At 43.2% G+C, this 27,920-nt stretch overlaps 1 protein-coding gene across 4 annotated transcripts in view; it reads left to right on the forward strand.

Moving 5' to 3' along the window:
* Positions 1 to 27,920, forward strand: part of OTOA (otoancorin) — a 66,216-nt gene that overhangs the window by 8,207 nt on the left and 30,089 nt on the right. For 3 of the 4 annotated variants that reach the window (XM_059716212.1, XM_059716210.1, XM_059716211.1), the window contains exons 2-20: positions 59 to 142; positions 540 to 568; positions 660 to 690; positions 784 to 811; positions 1,245 to 1,332; positions 3,175 to 3,306; positions 4,403 to 4,638; positions 4,854 to 4,957; positions 8,016 to 8,122; positions 8,667 to 8,806; positions 13,055 to 13,178; positions 13,557 to 13,772; positions 14,231 to 14,398; positions 15,011 to 15,151; positions 15,561 to 15,616; positions 16,272 to 16,389; positions 17,091 to 17,164; positions 18,088 to 18,223; positions 27,129 to 27,319. In XM_059716212.1, coding sequence (XP_059572195.1) covers positions 67 to 142; positions 540 to 568; positions 660 to 690; positions 784 to 811; positions 1,245 to 1,332; positions 3,175 to 3,306; positions 4,403 to 4,638; positions 4,854 to 4,957; positions 8,016 to 8,122; positions 8,667 to 8,806; positions 13,055 to 13,178; positions 13,557 to 13,772; positions 14,231 to 14,398; positions 15,011 to 15,151; positions 15,561 to 15,616; positions 16,272 to 16,389; positions 17,091 to 17,164; positions 18,088 to 18,223; positions 27,129 to 27,319 — 2,195 coding nt within the window. In that variant the 5' untranslated portion in view covers positions 59 to 66. The other variant, XM_059716213.1, reaches the window with a different exon arrangement.

A 27,920-nucleotide genomic window follows, 5' to 3' on the forward strand; every position in this document is an offset into this window, starting at 1 on the left:
TTTAATTTTTTTTTTAATTTTCTTTTGCACTCCAAACATCTTCTGGTTCTAATAACAGTAGGAGAAATGTCCAAAAATCAGTGGATATGGTTCTTATTAGTAATGAATCACATGGAAATTGCAAGTAGTCAGAACTCTGAAGGTAAGATCAGAAATCTTGTTTGGGGAAATAGTTGGTGGGTTTTGAAAAAAGTTGTATAGTAAAATTGACACACTACAATTGGCAAAATGGAATCAAATCCCTTCTATTATAACTTCCTGGAGTTATGACAGCCAAGATTTTGCCCACTTTGTTGTATGTAATATTTTATTTAAATGTATTGACTTTTCTTTGAGGAAACCCCTAACTCTATTTTTATTAGTACTGTTTCCTTGTAGATTTCATAGACATTAAGGCTGGAAGGGACCTCGAAAGATGCATTTGACCAAAGCTGTATTCATTTAAATCAATTGACTTTATCATGGACATATATATGTTTGTCTAATTAAAAAAAAAATGAAAAGCTGTATAATGTCAGTAATTATATTCTTTGTTACAGATTTGCCTCCATTATTACACAAGGCTGTGGTACGTATTTCTATTTAATATATCTACCAAAACTCTGTAATCTAAAAATGCTGGTATTGTTACATATATATTTATAATTTTTGTTCTTTAGGAGGAAGTAATAGCTGGAAAATATCTTAATGGTAATGTGCAAAATTTTCCCTTTTTATATTTTTTAAACATTTTCAAGTATAATACAGTATAATAATCCATTGCATTTGTTTTTTCTGGTTTAGCTTTCCTTGATATACTCCATTTTCAAAGGTAATTTATAACTCAGATATAAATATCATCCTGCACTGTAAATATGAACTATATTAAATTTACATATGAATTACAACATTATGGTTGGAATGGGATGGGTACATCAGGTTATTATGATTTTAGAGCCACAGTGACAATGGTTTTATATCTTTTTAACAGGCATACTAGCACTACTTATGCCTAAATAAGAATGAGGCCGTAAATAAATGCTACCTTATTTCAACAGCTTTTTGATAGCTAGCTTTTTTTCACTGCATTCAGCAGGTTGCAGTTTTTGTAAACCTGTTTTGTCAAAGTTGAACAAAGGCCCCCCATTAATATGGGCATAACTGATAATAGTGCTTTTCTGTTGTCTGTTTATATTCTCTTACAAACTCATGTAGTTTTATATAGTTGTTTTATTGGTATTTTACATTCTTTTTTTTCATTGCAGCACTAATGCATGGACACCAGATATGCTTAAAAAAATTATGGGCTATTTCCATGATCAGGAAGTTATATTTACAACTAGCACCCTCCAGGTTTGTACTTTTTAATGTATCAAAACATTCTTATCAAAGAAAAGGGAAAAACAGATTAAGACAACTAGTATCTTTAGTCCAAACTCAGCAATTAAATCTTAGAGATGGCCAATAAGTCTATATGAGACAGCAGGGCAATATAGACTACTTGTGTTTTGTGGTCATCAGCAGTTTGTAAAGGATTAAGACATCAATAATACAGGAAAGCACTGAAAGCTTTTATGTACTGTTTTCTGCTATATTTATGGTTTAGCAACTCTGCTACACTGTTTCTCCCCAAAATGAAAAACTTCCCGTCCCAGGTAGCTGTGCTTTGCCTTGCTTCTGAGGGAATGTGTCACATTAGAGTACCTTACAGAAGACACTTTCACCTTTCACCAATCAAGCATTACAATTGATGTGTGGCCAAATTTTGATTGGGTATAACTTTATTGGCATTGGTGGGGTTGCAGCCTCCTAAACTAGATCTGAATTTGCTCCCCCAAATAAGAATAATCTGTAATGTGTAGTGCGGGGTCTAATTCCATCTTGCAAAGCCTGTGGCCATGCAGTTCAGAGTTTCCTAGGGTTCCAGTGCTCTTCCTAATCTGAAGGGATTTCTATTAAGGTCTTGTTTTTAATTTAAATTTTTGGGTTTTTCACAAGAGCTCTGTTATGAGTTTAAAGTACTTATTGATGACTGCGGTGAGTAGTTAAGTACATAGGGCTTGTTGATCTTAAGTAGAAATGAAGGGTTATAACATGAATTCAGAAATAAAATTTACAGGACAATTTAGTGTACAAGGTAATCACTGATGTAGGAGGGGTGCAGCCTGAAGGGCCAGATCCTAATCTGATGGGAAATGATATAGCTCTTTTGAAGTCAATGGAGCTGAGGTTCTGGTTAGAATTTTACCTAAAGTGAAGCTTTCCATTTATTACTAGTTATTAGATTACAGCATAAATTAGAAAACATAATTAATTGTTTAACTCTGTGAAACAATTTGTATAAGGATAAAGCGTTTTAAGGATTTATACTCCCCTCTGAGCCAGTTGTATTCCAGCAGTAGGTTGTACATTAATAATGTTTTCAGTAATACATAGTCATACTATATCATTGGTAAATGATAGAACTACTTGTGCACCCAAAAAAGTCAGGCTACCTCATCACCCATATTGCTGTGTTCATTAAGAAAAAGGCAATATACTTCTCTGCTTCTAATGATTTTTAACATTTGCTTATTCAGATTAGTTTTGTTAGTGTTTTGAAGCAGCATTAGTCACTCTTGGTCTTCCTGGAGCAAAAGGTATTTAGAGCTCTAAGAAAACTAAATGTGTCCTGCATGCAATGGATATCTTTCTGTACAAAAACAACAAAATAGTTGCAACCTGAACTTCAAGCTAATTGTCAAAGAGTTCAGTAAAAAATTAGCATAAATTCTTCCTTCAGCCCAGTAAAAAGTGAAGGCAAAGTGCTAGCACTGATCAGTCTTGTGATGCTTTCTGTTTCCTCTCAGAGTTTCAGAACAGGTATGAGATTTTAAACTGGAAACAGTATAAGGGGAGAAAGTGGCTTTTAGCCTAATACCTTGGCACACACTTTTCCCCATATCCAGTTGTGTATTTTTTTCAATTTAGCCTTAATAGGCAAAGTCCTTCATATTCTTTATTTTCAAAATGATGTAAGAGATTGTGCCTTTCAACCTGGTGAGTACTAGGAGCCCTGGTCTTGTACCCTGCAGGTGATGTGCTGAAATATGTCCCTACTTCTATTTACACAAAGTTGTCAGGGAGTAAAAGATTAAGTTAGTAATAACACCATTTAGATTATAAATGTATGTGTGTGTTTCTCTGTGTTTATAGATTTCTATAAAAAACAGCTTGGAGAATCTTTTAAACCAGCCCAAACAACTGCTGTCAGATTTTCAACAGACTGATCATCAGCAGTTTCAAACTGCGATGAAATTTCTCTTCAGCAGCAAAAAGCATCATTTGGTAAGTCACTTTACACAGAGTGCATGTGAAAAGTAAGAGCTGCCTTGGATAAATGGAAAAAGGCCAGGCTAGGGGTTCACAGTGAATGTCCCACACTCTAACATCTGGTCTCTTACACATCTTGTTGGCAGTGTGTGGAAAGATGGAAACATTGATCAAGCAGCTGGGTATGAGACACAGCAATCCTTTCTAACATAGGGCCTGATACTGCAGTGTGATCTATACTCACCCCCATGAAGCCCCAACAAAGTCAGTGGGGCTCCATGTGAATTTTGGAATCACATTGCAGGACTGGGACCATCACCTGGATATGGAAAAAAGAGCCTTTCTCACTGGGTAGAGAGGCTAACAACACACTCCTCCCTTCGGGGATTGAGACCAGAGCTGGAGTAATGACAGGTGTTCCCCGTTGGATGAGTGGCCAGCATAAGTATAACTGGAGAGTCTGCTTAACTCAGGCCTTTGTGATTCTGATCATACTGTCAGAGCACGTGTCTGTGCCCAGTCTACATGGAAGCTCTGTAACTAATACCAGTCAGCAAGAGGTCTGTGCTGGTGAGCTGCAAGTGTCATTTTCTCCCATTATGTTGACAAGTAACTACTAGGATTGATACTGCTGTGGTGCAAAGTCACACTCCCTAGAACTGGCCCTGAAATATTGGTCTCAGAACCATAGACTTCTTGAGAGGGGAAATGACCTATTAGTCCATCATTTTGCTGCAATAAGATTGTTCCTGCAGTATGCTTCTTCATGTTTACTCAGTTCTGGAGAGAGATTGTTTGGTAATGGCTTCTTGAGACAGGACATGAGTAAAAGGACAGTTGACCATTCTATGCCGAAGATTTTCACGATATCTCAAGTACATACATCTTCATGCTGCTTTTCATTTTGCTGAGAGGCTCGATCAGGCCTTCAGTCCATAGTAGAAAAGAATAATCTCAAATAATGGAATCTGACTCAGTGTTTTACAGCTACACTATTTCAGAACAGTAGCTTGTTATTTCTATAGTGCTTCTTGTCACGCCTCAGAAATGAATACTATATTAAATTGATTATCAGAAGAAATATATTCTCTTAACCCTTTGATACCTGCAGGAATTGGGAAGTGTTGTTCTGGATTTGGACGGGATTAGAGAGAGAGTTTTTCAAAGCCCAGGAATAAACAGGACATTGTTCCTTATTACACTGGAAAAATGCTTTGTGGCTTTGAGTGCTATGGAATGTGTGGATATAATGAGCCAGATTTTGCGGGTATCTTCAGTGAGCTATCTTCAACCTGCTATCATTGGCAACCTCCCAAAAGATCTTCAGGAAGATGCTTTCAGAAACTTGTAAGCCATTTATTTCTCAATGAAAACAATTAATAATTAATTTTGGTTTCTGATTAATATATTTTTCCTAAATGAGTTTGATATATAGTGGCTGTGGTTTCCAGGTGTTTAGTTTTCATTAATTTTTGCTGCTTTGAAAGTGTGCTTGCACATCTGTACCATTTAAAAAAGATTCCATTCATCAAATAATTTGCATACATCATTGTTTCATTTAGATCTGTCGTATTCAAGGACCTCTATGACAAAACAACAGCAAATGCACAAAGAGCTCTGTATGACTGGATGAAACAGATTTTACAAAAATCGTACAGTGCCAGTGGTATGTTGAATCTAAGTAGAACTTACCTTTTTTCCTTATCTCTCAGAAAAAAATGGCCAGCAAAAGGGTTCCTATTGCATTAATGAAGTTTTTAGTGTTATGATAAGAGTTGGGTTAAAGGTATCCCTTTTACCAACTGTTTCATCACTGCAATTTATAGCAACATTTCTTTCTCTACTGCGGCACAGCAGGTATACTTTTCTCCAATGTGCTTATTCTCCATTGGTAGTCTCCAACCCTTCTGCATGAGGCTAGGCACAAGGACTATGCACCATTTTAGTTATTTTTGCAAATCTTAAATAGGACTTAACATGGTGCATACATAGTTCTTGTGTAAGATGTCTGCACAGGTGTGATGTTCCCTCCAAAGCCCTGTTTGGAACAATAGGTTATTTTTGAAAATGCATTAGCCAAATGCATACAAAAAAACCCAGGAGGCTGTGCAAGTTCTGACTGAGGCACTGGCTCAGTCAGAAAAGCAGCAAAGGAAAATAAATAGGCATTGCTCCGAGTCTTACACATTTTTTCACAGCTATTAAAGTTCTGCCTCTCAAAAGCAGCAGCTGTTCCAGCGTCTGGGACAGTGTAACGCATGTTCCACCAGAGGGCTCCACAGCAGCAGGAGGAACTCCCTGCCAGGAGTATAGCAGTAATATCGTATTCTTTTAGGACTTGATTCTCTTCCCATTGAAACCAATAGAAAAATGTCCAGTGAAGCAAGATGCAGCTCCAGTGACATCTTCTGACCTAAGCACTAATAAATGACCCTTAAAGCACTAGGCAGACAAGTTTCTTTGGGTGAATCTGATATCTTTTATTAGACCAACTTAAATAGTTGGAAAACAATTATTAAGCAAGCTTTTGGGTTCAAAACCTACACCCCTTAAAACACTGGCATTATCACCATTCGACAATGAGGCACATTCCTTGCTTAAGGTCACAGAGCACATCTGTGGGAGACTGGTAAAGAGTCCAGATTTCCTGAGACATGGGTTTGTACCTTTAGCACAAATGCCTCCTTAAATAATACTCTTAATTATTACCTTAGAAAAATCAGTGTAACAGAGGTATACAGTGCCCCATCTAATGACTGCGAAGCACTGTCAGGGCTGCAGCATAGTACAGATATATCCAGCCTAGTTTTAAACTTGCTATCTCAGTAACTGGTAGTAACCTAGTAATGGCAGCATGGAGCACAGTGCAAGCTACAAAGCCTGTCCAATAGGCATGGCAAATACTGGCACAGTGAGGACATACGTGTGTCTTAAAAGTTGACTGTCAGAGTCCCTTGCCCACTCCTGACCACTGCAGATTGGCAGCACTGTGAAGACAACATGGGGGAGGAGGGAGACTTAATACCTCCTTCCTCTGTAACTCCACAGTGCAAGGGTCTTGAAAGGCACCATGCATGTGTGTTATTAATGAGGCTGCCTTGCTAATATTTTTGCTACTTCGGGTGACAGAGATTACCCCACCTGTACCTTTTGGGGTTGAACTACAGAGGCCTGTTTCATACTTTCCTGCTGTGTCAAACAGACCCATACACCTGTAGCGGGGTCACAGGATTAGCATGAGTTGACAGGTTGCCTTAGTGCCTCAGAATAATACCTTGAGAGAGGTGCCTTTATGTAACTCAGCCTATTCTCATGGGTTTCCTGTTACAAATACCAAGCTATTAAAAAATGAGGCATCCTGGCAGTTGCTACAGAAACTGGTGATTATGTGGTTTGCATTTTCTACCTGATTTGTAAAGAACAAAGAGAGATGTGAAGGATCACAGTCTCCACTGCTGCTCACTGCAAGTTTGAGCTTCTGTTAAATGCTGCAGTCAGGCTATTACATTAGGAATTCTCCTGTTTTTCCTCTTCTGTCTCTTCCCTCCACCTGTCTCTTGCTCTGCATGGTGACAAGGAGGGGGTGTAGTTCCATGGAGTGCAAAGGACTGGGAACCAGGACTCTTTGGATCTATTCTGATCTCTATAATTATCTTGGTGTGCATCTTACCGCAAATCACTTAAACTTACATTTCCAAAAGTCTCCATTAATGCTGTCTGTTTTGGTCTTGAGATAGCTACAGTTTGATTTGTTCAAGATACTGAAAAATTAAATGTATTTATGATGGTGATTGAAGTCAGGTGGAGTTGTGGGTGAAAAGCACCTCTGCAGATGGATCAGCAACAAGTTGAGCATACAAACATTGGCACCCCAAATGAGTGGATATTTTGGGAAGATTTAAGCATTACTTTCCAGGCCTCAGTCTTCCCCACTTACTAAATGGACATAACCATCTCCCTTGTGTTCTGGAGCCTGAGTTTGTGAAGCACTTAGACATCTTGACTTAATTTTCTGTCTAACTGCACTTAGTAGTGGTGTACTGGAGAAGTGTTCTTTGAATCTTTATCATTTTTCACTGTATTAAATATTTTGTACTTTCTCTAGTACTTTCTCTGTCTTGAGCAGGGGGCTGAATTAAATGACCTTGTGAGATCCCTTCCAGCTCTACTTTCCTATGATCCTACAATTCATATGGGTTCAGTAAACAATGACAACGTTCTATATATTCCTAGAATATAGACTGTCCCTTTGAAGGGATACTATCAGGTTAATGGTGTGTATGTATATATGAGAGAGAAATAAGTAGTATAATATTTCTTGCTTTACATCTGTTACCAAATAACACATTGGCTTATGAAAACTGAATTTCATAAATATTGTAATACACTCCATTTATGTTGGCATTTTGTTTGGTTTAGAAGATAAAAATAGTCAATTTAACTTTTTAGGTTCTCGGGTACTAGCATGGCTAGGCGCACACACAAATAATATATTGAAAATTAAAACATTTACAAGTGCTTTTCTACGAGAGCTTATAAAATTGTTTTTATAAAAAAACTTAATTACAGATGGGCAGTGTCTACTCTTAGAGAGGAAACTATAGTAGTGCTTTCTGACCTTAGAGTTCCTTTGACTACCCAACAGAAAGAACTGAATATAATGAATAACAAAAATTAAAAATGTGTTATTTATATTTTAATGAGCTTTTATTTGTACAAAACAGAGTTAAATGAGTCAGCCTCTTGGGTCAGTGCAGAAAACCTATGGATTTTGGGAAGATATATGGTACATCTTCCATTAGAAGAAATTATGAAAATTAGTCTTACTGAAGTAAGTAGCAGAATGAGTTTTGAATGTATTAGTTTTCCAGTGATGCAATTTGCAGCCAGAATGATTACAGTGCAAGCTAAAAAAATGAAGATGAGTGTATCTAATTCCAATTAGGTAAATTCAAAGCCATTCCAGATCAGCTGTCAACCAAACAACCCCTTTCTTCTCCTAGAATTCAGAAATGTATAACATCCATAGGTTCTTATTTCTTTGTGTACCCCTGCCATTGCCTTTTTCTTGTGATCTTTCTGTTTTTAAATGTCAATGTACTACACCAGGAGTTCCATATATTAAGGATTATAGGATGAGGCCCCATATTAAGCAGACACTAAATTATTTAGGAGTGAGGAACACTAAATTAAAATATGTATGAGCAAGTGAGAACTGCTCATCTTTGTCTTCCCAAACTGTTTATTATCTGGATTGTTCTTTGTGCTAACTTCATAATGTGAATGGAGGCAGGTCATTTATAATATTAAACTTGTATGTTAATGCGCTTGATTCCTTTGCATTACTGATACATGTTTTTGTTTGAACAAATTAGATGAAACAATTCATTAGCTATGACAATGCAACAAAACAGCTGGATACAGTATATGATATCACACCAGAACTTGCACAGGCTTTTCTAGAAAGAATAAACTCATCAGGATTTGATATGAGAAACACCTCAACTATCTACAGGCAAGACTTCTTTTTTGGTTGTCTTTGAAAATGGTCTTTAAGGGAAGTTGATGAACAGGAGAGGGGAATGGGGGACTGCATTACTCTTGAGACAGCGAAAGCTATAGAATCTTTTACTCCTGCCTGGGTTTGCGGTTAAAATCCAGCTTTGGCTAATAATAACTGAAAGTCATTGGAATCTCATGGACTTTGGAGCTGGTTGTACTGATCTCACTCCAGCTACCTAGTAGACGTATATCTGGATTATTGGTGACATCACAGCAATTTCTAGGAACCCTAGTCATTGTGCTGACAAGCAACCAATAACACCCCTGCTCTCGAGCAGTTATAATATAGATGTTGAACAAGACAGATAAACATGGTGTTGGGGAGCTGGGAGACTGATGTTCAGTAAAATAAAGCAGCTTAGCAGAAAGTAAGTTGCATCACTTGCCTAACCACTGCAAGTGGTGCTGCCACGGGGGCTACTTGACAGGAAGACTTTCAGGAGGGACTTTCCCTTCACTCTCCCCACAACCAGGAACATCATTTGGCACCCATATTACCATCCTCACCAGAGAGGCTAAAGAATGAATAGGTAGAAAAAATGATCTCCCTTCCCTGCTAGAGGAGGGAGCCTTCTGAGTAGTCTCGAGTTACATTTGGATGCGTTGTTTCCTGTCCTGCAGCAGTTCTGTATGCAGAAGACATCCATCTTCAGGGCTGTCAAACTGGCACTAAATTCACTTTAACAATAAAAGAGTGAGAGAGAAAATAAACTTTTCTTCCTCATAAATGCTTGGTTAGCATGAACCACCTGCAAGAAAGTGCTGTTCCTTTTCATTTACATTACATTTTGTCATATAAATGGTCCTATTTATTCCCCAGACACCACTATCTGAAGTTAGTTGCAGCTCCTTGGGGAATTTCTTGGGGTTTTCAAATTGATAAAGAATACTCTTTATGGCTTCAGTTCTCCTCTGATTACAGTGGTATAACTCACTGATTTCAGTGGAGCTATTAGTGTTGTACATAGGTCTAAGCAAAAGGAGAATTTGTATTTCTGTGTAAAAAATGATGGGTGAAATGCTCATATGGTTTATTGCTCATAAGAGAGGCCAATTTCATCCAAATTGGAGGAATGTCATGCTCCATAATCCTTACCATATTCCATTCTTACAACACATTTATTTTATATTACTCCTTTTAACCATACTGATGATTTAAAATGCACTTTTACTTTTCAGAAGTCATGTTATACAGTCCTACCAATCCCAGAGGGGATGTGGAGCTTGTGGTGGCTGTGCAGTAATGCATCAGATAGATGGGTAACTACTTGTTATAGAAGTGAGGTTGTAGATCTTTCTCCAATTTGTATGCAAGTATGATGGCGTCCTATGAATGCCAGTGGGCTGCTCACACAGTAGTTTGTTATGCTGCTGCGCAAATTGTTGTTAAGGGAAGTGCAGACTATTTCATCTGATCTGCAGTGCACATTTTTACCAGGCATGTGACTCAGCTGCACTATATATCTGTCCATATGTCGCAGTTACACTCCATGGTTCCCATCCTATGAGAGTGGCTATCATGGCCACTTGTGTTGTTCATTTTTCATAGATTTCATAGACATTCAGGGTGGAAGGGACCCTGGAGGATGATCATGTCCAGCCCCCCTGCCCCATGGGCAGGAAGTCAGCAGGGATCATAGGATCCCAGCAAGATAAGCATCCAAATGTGTCTTGAAGGCATTCAAAGTGGGTGCTTGAACCGCCTCTGGCAGCAGTCTATTCCAAACCTTGGGGGCTTGGACAGAAAATAAGTTCTTCCTTATGTCCAGCCTGAATTGGTTGCGGCAGAGTTTATGACCGTTCGATCTTGTCATCCCTTGGGGTGCTCTGGTGAACAGACGTTCCCCCCAGACCCTGATGAGCACCCCTGATAAACGTATAGGTGGCCACCAGATTGCCCCTGAGCTTGCGCTTTTCTAGGCTGAAGAGTCCCATGGCTCTCAGCCTCTTGTCATAAGGTCTGTTTTCCTGACCTCTGATCCTGCACGTGGCTCTCCTCTGCACTCTCTCAAGCTTCTCCACATCCTTCTTGAATTGTGGAGCCCAAAACTGGACTCCAGTTGCGGCCTCACCAAGGAGAATGACATCCCAGGATTTGCTTGAGAAGCATCTATGACTGCAAGCCAGCATTTTGCTCGCTTTACTAGCTGCAGCATCACACTGAAGGCTCATGTTCATTTTGTGGTCAATCATGACCCCCAACTCCCTTTCATCTGTAGTGCTAACCAGTGTAGCACTGCCAAGCCTATAAGCATGCTGCAGGTTTTTCCTCCCAAGGTTGAGAATCTTGCATTTTTCAGTGTTAAACACCATCAGGTTCTCATCCGCCTATTTCATGATCCTGTCAAGATGTGCCTGGATCACCCTCCTGTCCTCGGGTGTGGATGCTTTACCTCAGAGTTTGATGTCATTGGCAAATTTGGCCAGCCCGCTTCTGACACCAATGTCTACATCGTTGATGAAGATGTTAAACAGTATAGACCCTAGGACAGAGCCTTGAGGGACCCCACTGGTGACCGTGCACCAAGATAATTGGCTTCTGTCAACCACCACCCTCTGGGTCCTACCGCAGAGCCAATTCCCCACCCAGCAGATCATGGTGAGGTCGAGGCCACAGTTAGCCAGTTTTGCCAAGAGGTGATCATGGGATACCAGATCAAAGGCTTTTTTTAAAGTCAAGATATACAACATCAATCTCTTCCCCCTTGTCCAGGTGATAGGTCACCTGGTCGTAAAAGGAAATGAGATTGGTCAAGCAAGACCTACCCACAACAAACCCATCCTGGGTATCCCTCAGGATATTGCCATCAGCTTTTATTCTTCTGATGACCAAGTGCTGAGACAGAGTAAAGGAGAGCGGTAGAAAATTCTCCACAGACAGAGTGCTGATATTTTGTCATTATTGTAATAGAGCCATTAAGTCAAATATACCCCTGTGGGCAGTGCACATGCATAGGAACATCCTGTCCACCTGATAGCTGAAGTCATACAATCAACAAGTGCCTGGAGATGGCTGTTTCATAACATGATGTTCCTAAACACTGTGGATAGGGGTTTTTTCTGTATTAACAAAACTCCCCAGTAGACTTAACCCTGGGTGATACCAAATGCAACAGTCTATACCAGAAGCTGGCAATGTTTTCTGGAAATGGGCCAGAATGACGCAACTCAGGTCCAACTGGTGCTAGGACCCAGTCGCTGCCACTTTTCCCCACCACCTGATCATGGTGTGGCATGAGTGAAATTTGCTGTGATGCAAAGCAGCATGGACAAAGCCCCCTGCTACTAAATACCACCACAGCCCCCTGCTTCCATTGAGCCATAGATTGCTGACCCTTGTACAACAATTAAGAAAAAAAGTCCCTCTCTATTTTTAATTAGGGAAAACATATTGCAACCCTCACTCGCAATAACTGTATTTGAATTGTTTTGTGTTTCTGATATGGGAGGTTGGCCACGACACACACAAAGCCAGAAGAGTAGTTGATGTTTTATTCCCAGCTGTACCTGCACAGCTGTGTATGCTTCTCACACCAGGAGATAGAGGCATGTTTGATGTAGTCTGTTAAACATTGTTCCCCCTTCCAGTGAAAACAGCTGTGTTGGGGAGGGGAGTAGCCACAGCATAAGAAAGCATGCTGTTGTGGTTTTGTGGGAGATCAGCTGGATGGTCCTACAGCTGGTGGTGAATGTGTTTACATCCAGTAGAACAACCTCTGGCTGTGGTCTGAAGTGAAGTACAGGTGCTCTAAGCACCTGCTCCAAGACTTCACTTAATCATAGAATGTGTTGAAATCCCAGCTGCGACCCAAGGATCATTCCAGGCAGTTGTTCAGAATCAGTCTAACCACCTACACCCCTGTCCTTTATCCTTTTTAAATTAAAAATTATGCTCAAAATCCTGCAAAGGGAACAGATTCCAGAAGTGGAGTCTTTATGCAGAGGATCCTCCCATGACATACTGAGTCTTTTAAGTTCTCACAATGATCACTTCCCAACTTAATGGAGCTCAGAGTCGTGTAGTGAGATAGGTACCTCTCTCATAACCAAGTCTCAGAACTTTCAGAATTTTAAAGATTACAATTAAAGATATTGGTGACAAGCAGATGTGATTGGGAAAGTTTGAGCACAGGAGAGATGTTCATGCTATATTTCACTGCCCCAGGCATTACCTCACATATCTGGCTGGTCTTTCATACAGGTTAGGCTTGTTGGTTTGCTTTTATGATGATATGGGAGAGATGGAAGCCACTGTGGCTCGGGTTCTACTTCACCAGATGATCAAATGCAATCACCTGAGAGGCTTCCAGGCTGAGGTTCACAAGGTGTGTATGCTGTTTATTCTCCCATAAACTCTCATGGATAATCTGATCCTGGAAAGAGGCAGGAGATTGTTTCTTTACAATCCAAAGTGAAATGTCACTCACCTCTAGGAAATGCAAGAACAAGTACTTGATTGTGTAATGCAGAGGATAGACGCTCATTGATGCTTTTCCCAGATCTTTTTTTTTTTTTTTTTAGCCTGTTTTCTCATTTCGCATATTCTTATACAAAATGTGGTTCTACTACAATCCTTCTGCAAAATGGGTTCTTGTTGAGAGCATGCTTCTAATGCTGATGCCTATTCCAAAATGCCTCTGAGCATGGTGGAAACAGGATCTTGGCAAATTTCCCTGCTCTGCTTCTACCTTTTCTTGTTTTAGCTCAAAGCTCAACTGCTGGACATTGCCATGCAAAACCAGACTTTGAATGATACCCTTGGATCTCTGTCAGATGCAGTGGTTGGGCTGACTTCAGGTCAGCTGGAATCCTTGTCACCTGCAGCTGTGCATAATGCTATTTCAACATTAAACCAAGTCTCTGGATGGGCTAAAGACCAAATTATGGTTTTATCCAGCAAATACCTCACTCATGAAAAGGTATGTTTAGGATTTCTCTGATGTCAATCATATTTGATGAAAGCAACCAAAGCGCAACAGCCATTGCTCAACCACAGCTGCTGATTTGAAACAGGTTAGGAGCCACAAAATGTTTTGCTTTCTAGTTCATTCACAGGCAAATGTTTTGGTAATGCTGTGACTGAGATGGTCAGAAAATGTTGTTTAAATTAAGTTAAAAAAAATATAACCCCTAAAATATAACCTGATGCAGCATGGAGGCACATTTTCAGTGCCTTGTTCTGCTCACTCTTCCGTGTACATTGCACTTTGAGAATTATTACTGCAGGTTACACATTGCAAAGAGTAGGAAGTTGAAAACTGCATCTTAAACAAGAAATGTATTTCATGTCTAGCATTAAAAGTCATTTTACATTAGGGATTTTTACAGTTTGTGGATAAGAAAACTTCCCATTTTGTTTGTTCTGCTCTCCATGTAGGTTTTATCATTCCATAACATTAGTCAAATGGGTGCTTTGGTGACTGGAATTAGCACCCAGTCATTCTACAGCATGAACCCAAAGGAACTCTCTCAGGTGATTAGAGGCACTTTATCTCAGTATGCATCTGATTTATCACCTGCTCAACAACATGGCATCCTTAGTAAGGTAACTATGATCTCTTGTGTGTTCAGACCCAATCCTCACCAGCCCTAATGTGCAAGGAAGGACCACACATGCACAAAAAGATGTAAACTGGCACTCATACGTGGATTTGGGCTATATTCTGAACTGATGTAACAACATTATTCCTATTCTATTTTCTCTTAAGCATCAGTTAAGTTTCAAAGGTTATAAACTCATCCTTCTATCACACTATAACATGATTTAATTTTGGAGTATGAATCAACAATCAAATTAAAATGAGTTAACAGGAGTCAGGATCTCACTGCAGAACAGCAGATGCTCAGTGAGTCTCGGTTTGCCCATTTGTCTGCTCTGAACTGGTGAGTGAGAGATCAGAGCAGCTTATCCCTAGACGAAACAGCTATGTTTCCCTGATTTACTGTTCTCTTACTATGGGTTAATAGCAGGGAGACACAGTCCCTGTCCCCTCCTAACTGTTCCTGTTAACTCACTTTAATTTGATTATTCATAATCTTTGAATAATGAAATGTGTCTTTCCTTGAAACTTCTTAAGATAATGCAACACTGTAATGAAAAAATCATCTTGTTCAGGTATAAACTCTGAGAACTATAATTACTTTGCCTTTTTATTAGATGATTGCACCTAGAGATTTTCCTTCATCAGTCACAGATATACAAGGAGCTTTTTTTAAAGAAGTATCTCTTTCGGCTTTATGGAAAGAAACAGGTTTTAACTCTTCAGTGATGAAAGAAAAAGAATTGAGGAGGAGCCAGGTAATGAGTAGTTCCAGTGGTACCCAGTGGGGATTTCTTCAGAGACGCAATGAAACACTTAGTCTAGTCGTTTTGCTTTAAGAACTCTCCACTTGAGTGGGCTAAGCACAAAAATCATCATGATTCCGTCACGCATTTCTTCTCCCTCCTATACACAAATGTCAAATATGTAGCATCTGACTAGTCATGATTCCAGATGTAACAAAGTCTACCATCTACACAGTACACCATTCCTGAAGTCACTAATAAAATTTACCCCTGCCAATAAGTGTTCTAGAGTGCAATGAGTTGGATGTCATCAGTGCATTTAATGTTCATAAAAAAGATGAATGTGCCAGAAACATTCAGCAGTTCCTTTAGCTATCAAACTTATTACCCAAGAGCCACTTTCATGTGTTTTTAATTTCAGGCCTTGTATCTGTATGAATTATTGTCTAAGAAAACAGCTCCTGCTGACCTTTTAAGGTATGGATATTAGTCTACTCTACATTGCCAGTGAAACATGGTTTACGCCTTGTTTGCCATCATTCTGACAGCGAAGTAAAATATCCTCTGTTATATAAATGTAGAATCTTAAGAGAATGATACCTTTCATCCCCTGAGGCCCCAAGCACTTCACTTTAGGGGCCTCTAAATCCAGTGCCTAGATCAGAACATCCCAAAAAGCTTTGGGTAGTTCAGAGTTCATAAGCAAAATATTGCAAATGTAGGCTCAACTCTGCTTTCTGCTGCCTAAAGGATTCTCAAAGAATGGCACAAGGAAGGAGGGGGGATGAAGAGGTATCCAGAGGAGGTTCTTTCTGGAAAGCTGAGCTGTGGAATGAGAAGAGTTGAAGATTCCCTGTTAGATATGCTAACGTGTTCTTGAGATCATAGAATCGGAGAAAATGAAGGTTTGAAGGGACCTCAGGAGGCCATCTAGTCCAACCCCCTGCTCAAAACAAGGCCATCCCCAGCTAGATCATCCCAGCTAAGGCTTTGTCTAGCTGGGTCTTAAAAACCTCCAAGCATGGGCATTCAACAACCTGTCTGGGTAACTTGTTCCAGTGTTTTATTACCCTCCTAGTGAGAGTTTTTCCTAATCCAAGGATCCAGATTTGTTGGTTTTTTTTTCTATCAGTACAGGGCAGTTGGTGAAAGGAGTAACCTGCCAACAGATTGAGAGGATGAGCACAGACTCTTTTTTAAATCACTTCAGGCTCTTTGAAAAGCATCTTGAGTTGCTTTCTCCATATCAGGTAAAACTGGAAATATTATAGTACGTGTTTAACACAGGTTAATATTATATGTGTTTAACTTTCTTGCATACCACAGTTCAGAAGCCACACACAACTTCTGGACAGTTTAAATATGGCTTCTGATAAAAGAGAAGTTGGGGCACTATCTGCTGATAGTTGACTCTGGGGCACATGCATCTCAAGTATTGTATCTTGTGGTTCTCATCCCGGTGAGATGTAGGTTTGTGGCTAAAAGGATTAGGAAATTTGGTAACCCCAGTATATAATCTGATATACCACTGATAAATTAGATTATATACCAGTGGTATATCAGATTATGTAAAGTAGGTAAATCAGAGCCAGATGAATTCATGAATAAAATTCAAGCTTTATGTGTGTATCTTTCTGTATAACATTTGTTGTTCAAGAGTGAATTGCAGAAAACTTTCTACAGCTCATTCTTGAACTGCAGCTAACTCAAGAATAATCTGTTGTGTAATACAAACACTTGCATGCTTCCCAACATGAGACTTTTCATCTCTGGTACCTAGGAAGAGACAACTTCAAACATTTTTGTAGGAGCTATGTACATGAAAACAATCTACAAAGATAGTACACACAAATCTACATATGTTGATTCATTTGATGTAATAGATAAAACGTATGTGCATTTTTCCTCAGAATTCACAAGTGTCTAATTTGTAAATATTTCTTTTTTTTAGGTTAATTGTTTGGCATGGAAATTTTGGATGGACTCCAACACATCTATCCCCCCCTTCCTCTTATCAGTTCTTCCGTAAGTCACTCTTGTTACATACAAGCAATATATTCAGGGTTTTTTCATCTGTTTTTGCTTTAATTTAACTACGTACTAATAGGGGAGTTGATGACTCAAGCAAATGATAGTTTTTATAAGTAGGTGACTAATGCTAGCTGAAATTCATGTCCCCTGCTCCGTAGGGCTATCTGTTCTTAGGTTAGGTTTGTGTCTGCTAGGGTTCTCCAACCTTGGCCTAAAGTTGTGGCTTATAGAAAGACCTGGAATAGGTTTGGAGGCCTGGCCAATAGCCACCTCCCATCCCTTCAACCCCATCTAGGGTTAAGGTTGAAGCCAGGAGGGCTAGGGTTGGAGCTGATAGCATTGGTGACCTAGTAGTAGGGACAGAGCTGGATCCCCAACCTAGGGTTAGGACAACAGCAGCAGTGTCTTGTGGGTATTTGACCCCTAGGCTTTTGCTTGCTGCTTCCATTCATAGTAGGACTGTTCAGTTTCACCTCAGGAGGTCTCGTCTAACCATCAGGAGTGGAAAATACTGTAGACACATACTGTCTTCTTGCCCTCATCTCTCTTGGAGAGGCACCATGAGGTACTGATTCCACTCACCAGCTCACAGCAGAATGTCTTCACCTACCTGGCTATGCTTTCTGTCCTCTCTTAGCATGTCACAGTGAAGCACTTCAGAGTGTTGTTCCTTTTTCATCCAAGATAATTTTTATATGATATAAGACAATTTGTGGTGCTTCAGTATTGTGTATCATCTGTACGCTCATTTTCTAGAGCATTTTAAAGGTACATGGAGCACTTAAAACATTACATCCTTCCAATCCCCTTTGGGCTAAACTCAGAGAAGAATCTATCACCATAGACTTGACTTGTGGTATTATGGACAGCTGAGGTCCATCTTTACAAACTCAGAAGCACTTTAATTCTTTCTCCAGAGCTCAGTATTTGGAATCAGTTTCAGACTCTTTGTGTGTACCTTTCCTGATAAGTCTGGGGAAGACTGAACTGGATCTTCTAATTCTAGACTCCCACAAAAAGAATGCAGTCCTACAAAAAGTACAGGAGTGTTTGGTAAGCAGATCTTTTTCTTCATGCAGTAAACACGGGATAGAAGGGGAATGCTAATTTGGAATGACTTCTGTTTCATCCAGCTAAAATAAGTGCTGGTTTAACATTGCTTTGGAAGTTTTGCATTACAGCTTTGTCAAGTCTGTAGCTTTTGCTATAATACAGTCACTTCAAATATATGTTATGATTTATCAATTTGTGTTTGATTTAATAACCCCTGTCCACTGAGTTAACATTAAGATATGACTGGGAAACATGGAGTATTCAAACCATGTTATAACATGGCTTATTCTTTTCTGTGGCCTTATCTGTACTTTACAGGAAGTCCAATGCTCACAGTGGTTGCAGTGGTGGTAAAACTAGTGTAGATTAAGTTCTCTCTAACTCTGCCTTAAAGTTAGACAGCACAGTGGTGAAAACTGAAGCTCTGCAAGAGCTTCCATTACTGTACCAGAACAGTGGTGAGAATTTTCAGAAAAATCACACAGTGTTAGATGCTAAGTGGACAGAAAATGTATGTTATGACCATGTTGGAGAAACAAATTTTATCCTAAGTTATCTTAGGACCCAGGGAAGTCCCCAGCCATTCAGGAGCCCGAAAGGGTAGGGGATCCCACAGCAGACAGTCACTTGAGTCTGTCTGCTAAGCAGCAACAACAGCAGCTGGTGGGGTCCACGTGTGAGTAATCACCAGGGATCCTGGTTTTCTCTGATTAAAAATGGCAAATTCTCCGGTTAAAAACCCAAAATCCATGATAAAAATTAAAGGCCCTCCACAGCCCCTCCCAGTGCTGCTGGTGCCCTCCCTCCCCACCCCCCCAGTCTCAACAGCCCTCCTGATGCCCCACAAACAGTCCCCCAGACCATACCCACAGACACTGCCACCCACCCCAGCAAGTAAAATGTATATAGGGGGAAGGGACGGGGCAGGGTGGGGGAAAGGGAAGGTGCTGGGGGGTAGATCAAGAAGTGGGAGTGTGCCCTGTGCCCACTCGCAGGAGCAGGGCTGGGGGGTGAGGGCAGGGGTGCCACTCTGTGGGCCACGCACATGCCGGCCAGCCTGACAGGAGGCTCGCACATGGAGGCCGCCACCACGACTGACACTTTGCCCTGCGCTACCATCCCACGGCCACCTGAATGCGCCACTTATCTACAAAACCAGGGCACAGCAGCAGCAGTGCGGTGGCAACCACCGTGAGTGGGCCACATATGTGCCACCCGGCTGGGGGGTGAAATGGGGGGCTTGCATACAGCGGCATGCCCCACAACTGGTTGCACGGCTCCACGGCAGTGTGTGGTGGTGGCAGCTGCATGCGGGGTGGGGGGGCTTTGTGGGCAAGTGCTGCCACCGTGGAGACATGCCCTTTGCCCCTGGATCCTAGAGGTAAGTGGGGCTTGGGGACTGTGGGGCAGGGCTGGGGAAGATTGTTGGGGGCTGAGGGAGTGGGAGATGCTGCCGGCCCCAGATGGCACATGGCAGCTGGGAGCAGGGCCGGGGGGTGAGGGTAGGGGTGCCCCTCTGCAGGGGGCTTTGCAGGCAAGTGATATGGGGGCAGTGTGGTGGTGCCCACCATGTGCAGGCTGCACACATGCCCCCCGGCCGCCTGTCCAGGGGAGGGGGAGAGGGAGGCTGGCATGTGGCCGGAGCACAGCTCCATGGCCTGCTCTGCAGCCACAGCGAGGGATGTGGGGGGCGGCTTGGACTAGCACACAGCAGCCGCTGCCACTTACTTGGAGGGCCATGATGGCAGTGATGGCCACTGCCTCCACAACCTCCCGCTGCCACTGCAGAGCCATGCCTGGAGTTGTGCAGCCGGTGGCAGCGGCACAGTGTGTCATGGTGGTGGGGATGGCTGCATGCTGCCCCACCACGCTGCCACCCAGCAGCCAGCTGCACAGCTCCGGGCACGGCTCCGCGGTGGCAGCGGGAGGTTGTGGAGGCAGCGGCCATCACTGCCATCATGGCCCTCCAAGTAAGTGGCAGCGGCTGCTGTGTGCTAGTCCAAGCCGCCCCCCACATCCCTCGCTGTGGCTGCAGAGCAGGCCATGGAGCTGTGCTCCGGCCACATGCCAGCCTCCCTCTCCCCCTCCCCTGGACAGGCGGCCGGGGGGCATGTGTGCAGCCTGCACATGGTGGGCACCACCACACTGCCCCCATATCACTTGCCTGCAAAGCCCCCTGCAGAGGGGCACCCCTGCCCTCACCTTCTGGCCCTGCTCCCAGCTATGATGTGCCACCTGGGGCCAGCAGTACCCCTCACGCCCTCAGTCCCCAACCACCTTCCCCAGCCCTGCCCCAAGCCCCACTTAGCTCCATGCTCCAGGGGCAAAGGGCGAGTGTGAGCCTGAGCCTGAGCCTGGCCTTGGCTGCCTCAGAGGCTCAGGCCCCCTCTCCCCCTCTCCCTCCCCCTCCAGCCAGGCCTGGGGGTTTCCCATCCTTTTTGTAAATCGGCTCTTGCAGTCTGGAGCTGCGCCAGCCTGCAAGAGCTTTTTGCAAAAGCGGAGAATCCACGGATTTCTCTGCTAAAAAGAGAAATCCACGTTTTCTCCGATTTAAAAACTGGGAATCCGTGGTTTTGTACGTTTTTCCATGGGAAGCAGAAAACCCAGATCCCTGGTAATCACACCACCTGGTCTTCAACTTAAACAAGCACCTAGGAGGCTGTGTGACTGAGGTCCGCCCCACAGACATGGTGGTGGGTACATGCCATACCCCTAGGCTTCCAGGTCTGGCTGGAGCACCCACCCTTGGTGACGCAGAGGTCTTTACCCAGACAGAGTCAATGGTCCCAGCTTCCACGCAGACAGAGCCCTTGACTCCAGGCTGCAAGGTCTGCCTGGCATGTTTGATGGAGACTGGGAGTACGGCCACTGGCACCTCCACTTGTGGCATGTGCTCCCTGGTGAAGGCTCTGAAGGGCCTAGTGAGGGAGTTCCAGGAGGAGGTGAACAGGCTGCGAGTCATCGGGGAACATGAGGCAGAGATAGATGCGTACTGCGGGGCCCTGCACCCAGAGAAGGACGCCATGGAAACCGAGCAAAAGAACAAGCTTGAGCGAGATGCCCCTATCAATGGTGGGTGGAAGTTGGTCACATCAGGCCCGAAGTCACGAGGTGGGTCAGTAGTTCCACCAATAGAACATGCAGCTATGCAGCCCTCGCATCACAACAGCTATGCAGCCTTTGCATCATCGACATCGAGGGGCTTCCGTGTCCGCTGCTCTGCAAACCGGACAGGAACAGCCACCCCCCACCAAGGAAACAATGAAGGGTAATTGTTGTGGGAGACTTCTTGCTACGAGGCACAGAAGGACCCATTTGTTGTCCGGACCCCCTTGCGGGAGAGGTCTGCTGCCTTCCAGGAGCCAGGATCCAAGATGTCACAGAAAGGATCCCTAGGCTGGTCCACCCTATGGACCACTACCCCATACTTCTTGTCCATGTGGGCACCAATGATAGGGCAAGAAACAGCCCTGAGAGAATCATGGGTGAGTACAAGACCATGAGGGCGAGGCTCAAGGACCTAGGGGCACAAGTGGTTTTCTCAATCCTCCCAGTCAAGGGCCGAGGCCGATGAAGGGAGGAGTGCATCAAGGAGGCCAACTGAAGGCTTCGGAGATGGTGTCACTGCATAGGCTATGGATTCCTCAACCTAGGTAGACCATTCAAAAGCAGTGGGCTACATGCAAGGGATGGTATTTACCTCACAGGCAGAGGGAGAAAGCTCTTCTCCATGAGAATTGGCGACTTGCTGAGGAGGGCTTTAAACTAGACACGACTGGGGGTGAGGGGGGAGGCTCCATTGTTGTATACGAAGCCAATACTGTACATGAATCCTCTTTCCATGATGCCCTGAGAGAGGGCATTGAAGTAGTGGACACCCAGATGAGCACCAACATCCTGAGACACTTGCATAGTAACAGAAAACCTGAGGTGACCAGAGGGGAACTCGGGTGCCTTTATGAAAATGCCAGAAGCATGGGCAACAAACTGGAGGAACTGGCTCTCCTTCTGATAGACAAAGATTTTGACCTTGTCGAGTTGACGGAGACCTGGTGGGATGACGTGTATGATTGGGTAATGGATATCGACAGCTATAGGCTCTACAGGAAGGATTGCATTGGGGAGAAGAGAGGAGGCGTGGCCCTCTATGTGAAAGAGCGGTACCCCTCCCTGCAGGTTAGGTTTGATAGCAGGGAGACATCCCTCGAGACCCTCTGAGTCAAGATACAGGGGGGTTCAGGAGAGAGAGACATGATGGTGGGAGTCTACTACAGGCCTCTCTCCCAAGAAGAGGAGAGCGATCAGGCATTCTCCAGGGACCTGGCAGAGGCAGCCAGCACCAAAAACCTGATTGTCACGGGTGACTTCAACTACCCTGACATCTGTTGGGGGGACCATTCAGCCGGGTCCAGCAGGTCAGCCAATTTCTTGGCAACTTTTGATGACCTGTTCCTGTCACAGGTTGTCGAAAGACCGACCAGGGTGAAGCCACTCTGGACTTAGTGTTTACCAAAGGGGAGGACATGGTAGGCAATCTTAGGATTGGTGGTACTCTGGGTGACAGTGACCACAAACTGATTGAGTTCACCATTTACCAGAAGGCTAGGATTTCAGTTAGCAGAACAGAGGTCCTAGATTTCAGAAGGACAAACTTTAACAAACTCAGGAGACTAGTTAGAAAGGCCATCTGTGACCAGCAACTGGAGGATTTGGGAGTTCAGGAGCGATGGTACCTCCTCAAGGGAGCAATCCTCTCTGCTCAAAAAGAGGCTATTCCCATGATATAAAAAAGCAGGGAAGGAGCCAAGAGACCTGCTTGGCTCAACAGAGTTATTAGAAAACTCTTGAAAAAGCAAAAGGACACATACAAGCAATGGAAAAAAGGATCAGCAACCAGAGAACAGTTCACTAATATAACCAGGGTGTGCAGGTATGAGATACAAAAAGCCAAGACAGCATAGAAATCAAGCTAGCATCCAAAATTAAGGACAACACAAAGTCCTTCTACAGATACATAGGGAGCAAGAAAAAATCGAGTTCGACTGTGGGTTCCCTGCTAAATATGGAGGGGCAGCCCACAGTAGATCCCCATGAAAAAGTTGAGCTCCTAAATGGTTACTTCACATGGGTATTCCAGAAAGCTAACAGGAGCTGTGTACCTGGAGGCCCAGGGAATATGGGGAGGTCAAAAGACTACATGAAATCAGCCCCGACCAGGTGAGGGTCCTTTTAGAACAACTGGACTTTTTCGTGTGTGCTTGGTCAGACGACCTACATCCAAGAGTTGTAAAAGAACTGACTGAACTCATAGCAAGGCCTTTGGCAAAGATATTTGAAAAGTCATGGAACTCGGGAGTGGTCCCAGACAACTGGAAGAGGGCCAACATTGTACCTATCTTTAAGAAAGGGAGGAGGGATGACCCTGCAAACTATAGACCAGTCAGTCTGACTTCGGTCTGAGGAAAAACTTTTGAGAGAGTTATTAAGGAGGCCATCAGTCACAAACTTGTAACTGACAGGGTGTTAAGAAACAACCATCACAGCTTTGTGGAGGGTAGATCATGCTTAACAAACCTGGTGTCCTTTTACAACCAGGTAACTAACCAGCTGGACAAGGGACATGAGGTAGACATCATCTGCTTTGATTTCAGTAAGGCTTTTGACTCCGTCTTCCATGAAATTCTCTCAGTTAAACTGCACAGGCCTGGACCAGTCTATGGTGATATGGATGGATAACTGGCTTAGAGGCCAGTCCCAGGGATGGCTTCATCCTGGATGTCTCCAGTGGTGTCCCACAGGGATTGGTGCTTGGACCCCTGCTTTTAACATATTTATTAATGATTTGGACAAGGGGGTGGAATGCTCTGTGATTAAGTTTGCCAATAATACCGAACTGTGGGGAAACGCAAGCACACAAGAGGATAGGGCAAGGATCCAGGACGACCTAGACAGACTAGTTCTATGGGCAGATCAGAATCAGATGAGGTTCAATAGGGACAAGTGCCAGGCCCTTCATCTGGGTAGACAGATCGTTCACCATAACTATAGGATAGGCAGTAGCCCGCTGGCTGGCGCAACATCTGAACGAGACCCGGAGGTGACAAGTGATCAGAAAATGAGTAGGAGCCAACAGTGCGATGAAGCTGCCAGCAGGGCAAATAGAACTCTGGCAGGCATCAGCCGATGTGTTGCTAATATATCCAGAGAGGTGCTCCTCCCTCTCTATTCAGTGTCGGTGAGGCTGCAGCTGGAGTACTGTGCCCAGTTTTGGGCACTGCACTTCAAGAAGAATGCGGATAAGCTCGAGAGGGTGCAGAGAAGGGCCACCCGCATGATCCTGGATAGGCCCTAGGAGGAGAGACTCCAAGAACTAGGCTTGTTCAGCCTGAGTAAGAGGAAGCTGAGAGGTGACCTATAGCCACATACAAGTATGTCAGGGGGAAGCACCAAGATCTGGAGGAGCAACTCTTCAGGAGGGCACCCCTTGGAAGGACAAGGACCAACGGGCAGAAACTAACAGGGGGAAGATTTAGATTAGAACTTATATATATATAAGGATATAAGGAAGAACTTCTCCGTAAGAGTAACTAGAACCTGGAACACACTCCTGGCAGAGGTGGTGCGGTCACCACCCCTGGAGGTGTTCAAGACAAGCCTGGATAAGCAAGCACCTCGTTGAGCTAGTTTGAGCTCAGTAACCTCTTGCCTATGGCAGGGGACTGGGCTCTATGATCTTCCAAGTCACTTCTGGTCCTATGATTCTGTGATCTATCAAGGTTTCTGTACACTGTTTGTAACAGATTCAGTGCTTCCTTGTCCCCTCGCATCTGTTTCTCTACATCCCCCCCCTGTTGTCTCTTTCTTTTACTTGGGAGTATAAGCTGTTTGGGGTAGGACCCATCTTTTTGTTGTATTTGTGCAATATCTAGGATATTGGCACCCTGATCAATGATGGGGCTTCTACATGCAACACCACTTACAAATATTAATAAGAATACTGTTTTGTCAGCCCCAGGTGCAAGCCTAAGATATTTTGACATGGTTTATCAGCAGCTGTTGCATCAGTATATCTAAACAGGGACAGGGAGTTTTTTATTGGCTAGTTGGGGTCTTCCTGACTTACTTGAGTAAGGATCGTGGAATTGGGTCCACTGCCTTTAAAAAAAAAAAAAATTTGTAGGCAATAACATTTAAGGAATAAGCTAAATTCTTTGGTTGAAATTCCAGTGGCACCAAAATTTAGGGCTCCACTCGAAGCTCCAACACAAGATACTGTAAAGTATCCATGAAATTCTGGACCAGAAAAGCATAGGCAGAGACTGAGGGGCTGTGTTCCTAAAGACAGTTAGTGTTAGGTAGACAGATTTAAATATATTTATATTTACATATCTCTTCAGCTCTGCTCCCACCAGATGTAAACGTGTGTGCTGGTGCATACAAGTCCCAGCACATTTTCTGGCTTAGCAGCCTGCCAGTTTATTCAGGACAAAGGTTGGACAGCTGCAAAGGGCCAAACGTTTCTGTAACTTCTGGTCATGCAGAGTTGTTTTTGGAATGGCTCGCAGGGATTATTGCTTTGGTTGTTTTCTGAAGGAAAGCCATCTAGCTCAGCACACAACATTCCTTTGTTCTCATTTCAAGCACAATAAAGCCTGTATTTGCCACTCATTTCCTTACAGTCCCCTTGTTTGTGTTGTAGTGCTGTATTACAAAGATATTGGTCTCTCATCTCCACTTCTTGCATATGTTCTCTGTGTCCCCCATTAAGTTTTATTGTTTGCACTCTAAACAGTAAACATTTCTTTAAAACCTTATTCACTTCCTTTTGTGGCTCAAAGCACTCTCCTGAGAAGTCACTGCCACACATAGAGAGTTGGTGACCAGAGCCCAGACTTGACATGTTTGTCCTAAAACTGTATCCTGTTCTCCCAGCCTTTGCTGATCCTGAGCAGCTGTACCTGGCACAGGGAGCTCCACAGAGCAGGGAAGTGGAAGATATTTTCCCTCAGGCTGCAGAGTTGGTTTTTTGTTTGTCTGTTTGTTTTATGAAAATTTTTCATGTTTCAAGTCAAATCAGCCAAATCAATTCCAAATCAGTGAGTCAGTCAAGAACCATAAGTGGCCATACTACCGGCAAACATCGTCCACCCCCACCTGTGGCTTCAGATGTTTCCAATTCATTTAGCAGGCATCCTACATGCAGGCCCAGAGTCTTAGGGTTCAGGTGCCCCGAGTTTTGATTGCCCTCAGCCATATGGCTACAGGAGCAAGCTAGGGAGGAGTCTCCCATTTCCATAAAGTGGGCATTAAGCCAAGATCTTCCCACTCAACCTCCCACTTGTTGCTTAACTATACATTACTTCCATGGGTACTACTCCATGCCAGAAAAGAGGTTATCCCCAGCGACTAGGAAAACTGCCTTAGTGGTCACTTTTACTAGTGCTGTTCTGTTTTTGCTGCTGTAAACCTTGAGACTGTAATGGTCCCTGCTGATGTTGAATCCCTGCTACACAGGGAGAATTGATTGGTTGATCCACGTAGCTACAGATGCTCTTTCCTCTCATCCACTGCTACTGAGCACCATACAGCCTAGTGCACTGGCAAGCAGAAAAAGACTCTGCAGAGACTGCAGACCCTCCAATGCAACATCTGTTCAATAAATCTACGCTCCATGATCTCAGCAGATAGTAGCTGCTTGTTTGCAAGTTGGGTAGATATGTAAAGGTGGGAAGGATTTTGCTCTAGTAACAGCTGTACTTGTTGCTTTACTGTTTAATGTACAAATTTGCATTTAAAGACGCAATAACCCCACATTTAACTTTACCAAATTTCCATGAAGTGTATAGTACTGATACTAGCTTTGCCAATGAGGCAAACACATTAGCACGGACCCTCTTTGTTTCAGAATGGCTCCATTGATGATGAGTATGATGTTGATGTGCTTGGCAATCTCATCTGCCACTTACCTCCAGCAGCTATACGTGGTGGAATGGCCCTGCAGGCAATGGCAGCAGCCCTTCACCAGTTCAAATTCTGCCACCAGCTCAGCCATGAGCAGAAGACAGAAATCAAATCCAGACTTATTGAGCTGTATGGGTAAGATCTTAGATGTACAGTAATGCTTTGGTTGGGGTTAATCCATACAAATACTAACCATTTGCTTTGTCCAGACAGAACTGCAGTAAAAACAAATCAAATCAACCTCTGTAATTGGCTGAGCCTGTAAGGCCCACATTCATCTTGATGGCATTTCTCTGTTTGCATGTAATGTGATAAGCCTAATTTATCACTGCCCATGCTCTCAATAGAGTTAAACATCCTGACATCCTGACTGACAGCTCTGGGAGAAAGACTAATAACTCTTTTATTAGTGGCAGAGATTGAAGGGCACACAGATCTTCTGGCATGAGGAGCGTGGGGCATTTTCAGTGAGTCCCTAAAATAGAGGCAGGGAAGGGTAACATACAGGAAGCTTGTGGAGGTTAGGGGGAGCCTCTGGCATATGCAATCCACTTACCTAGAGAAACAATTAAACATACAACCCTCTGGAGTTAATTCACAACTGTCGGGATAAAAGCCCTATCAGAGCCTTACTCATGTATCACTTATACAAAGAAAATGATCTCAGCTCCCCAGATTAGAAGAATGCACAATTTCCCTCTCTTTTGTTCCTTTTGGGGAAACTCTTACATTTGAG

This window comes from Alligator mississippiensis, chromosome 13 (genome assembly GCF_030867095.1).
Source record: "Alligator mississippiensis isolate rAllMis1 chromosome 13, rAllMis1, whole genome shotgun sequence".
NCBI classification, from domain to species: domain Eukaryota; kingdom Metazoa; phylum Chordata; order Crocodylia; family Alligatoridae; genus Alligator; species Alligator mississippiensis.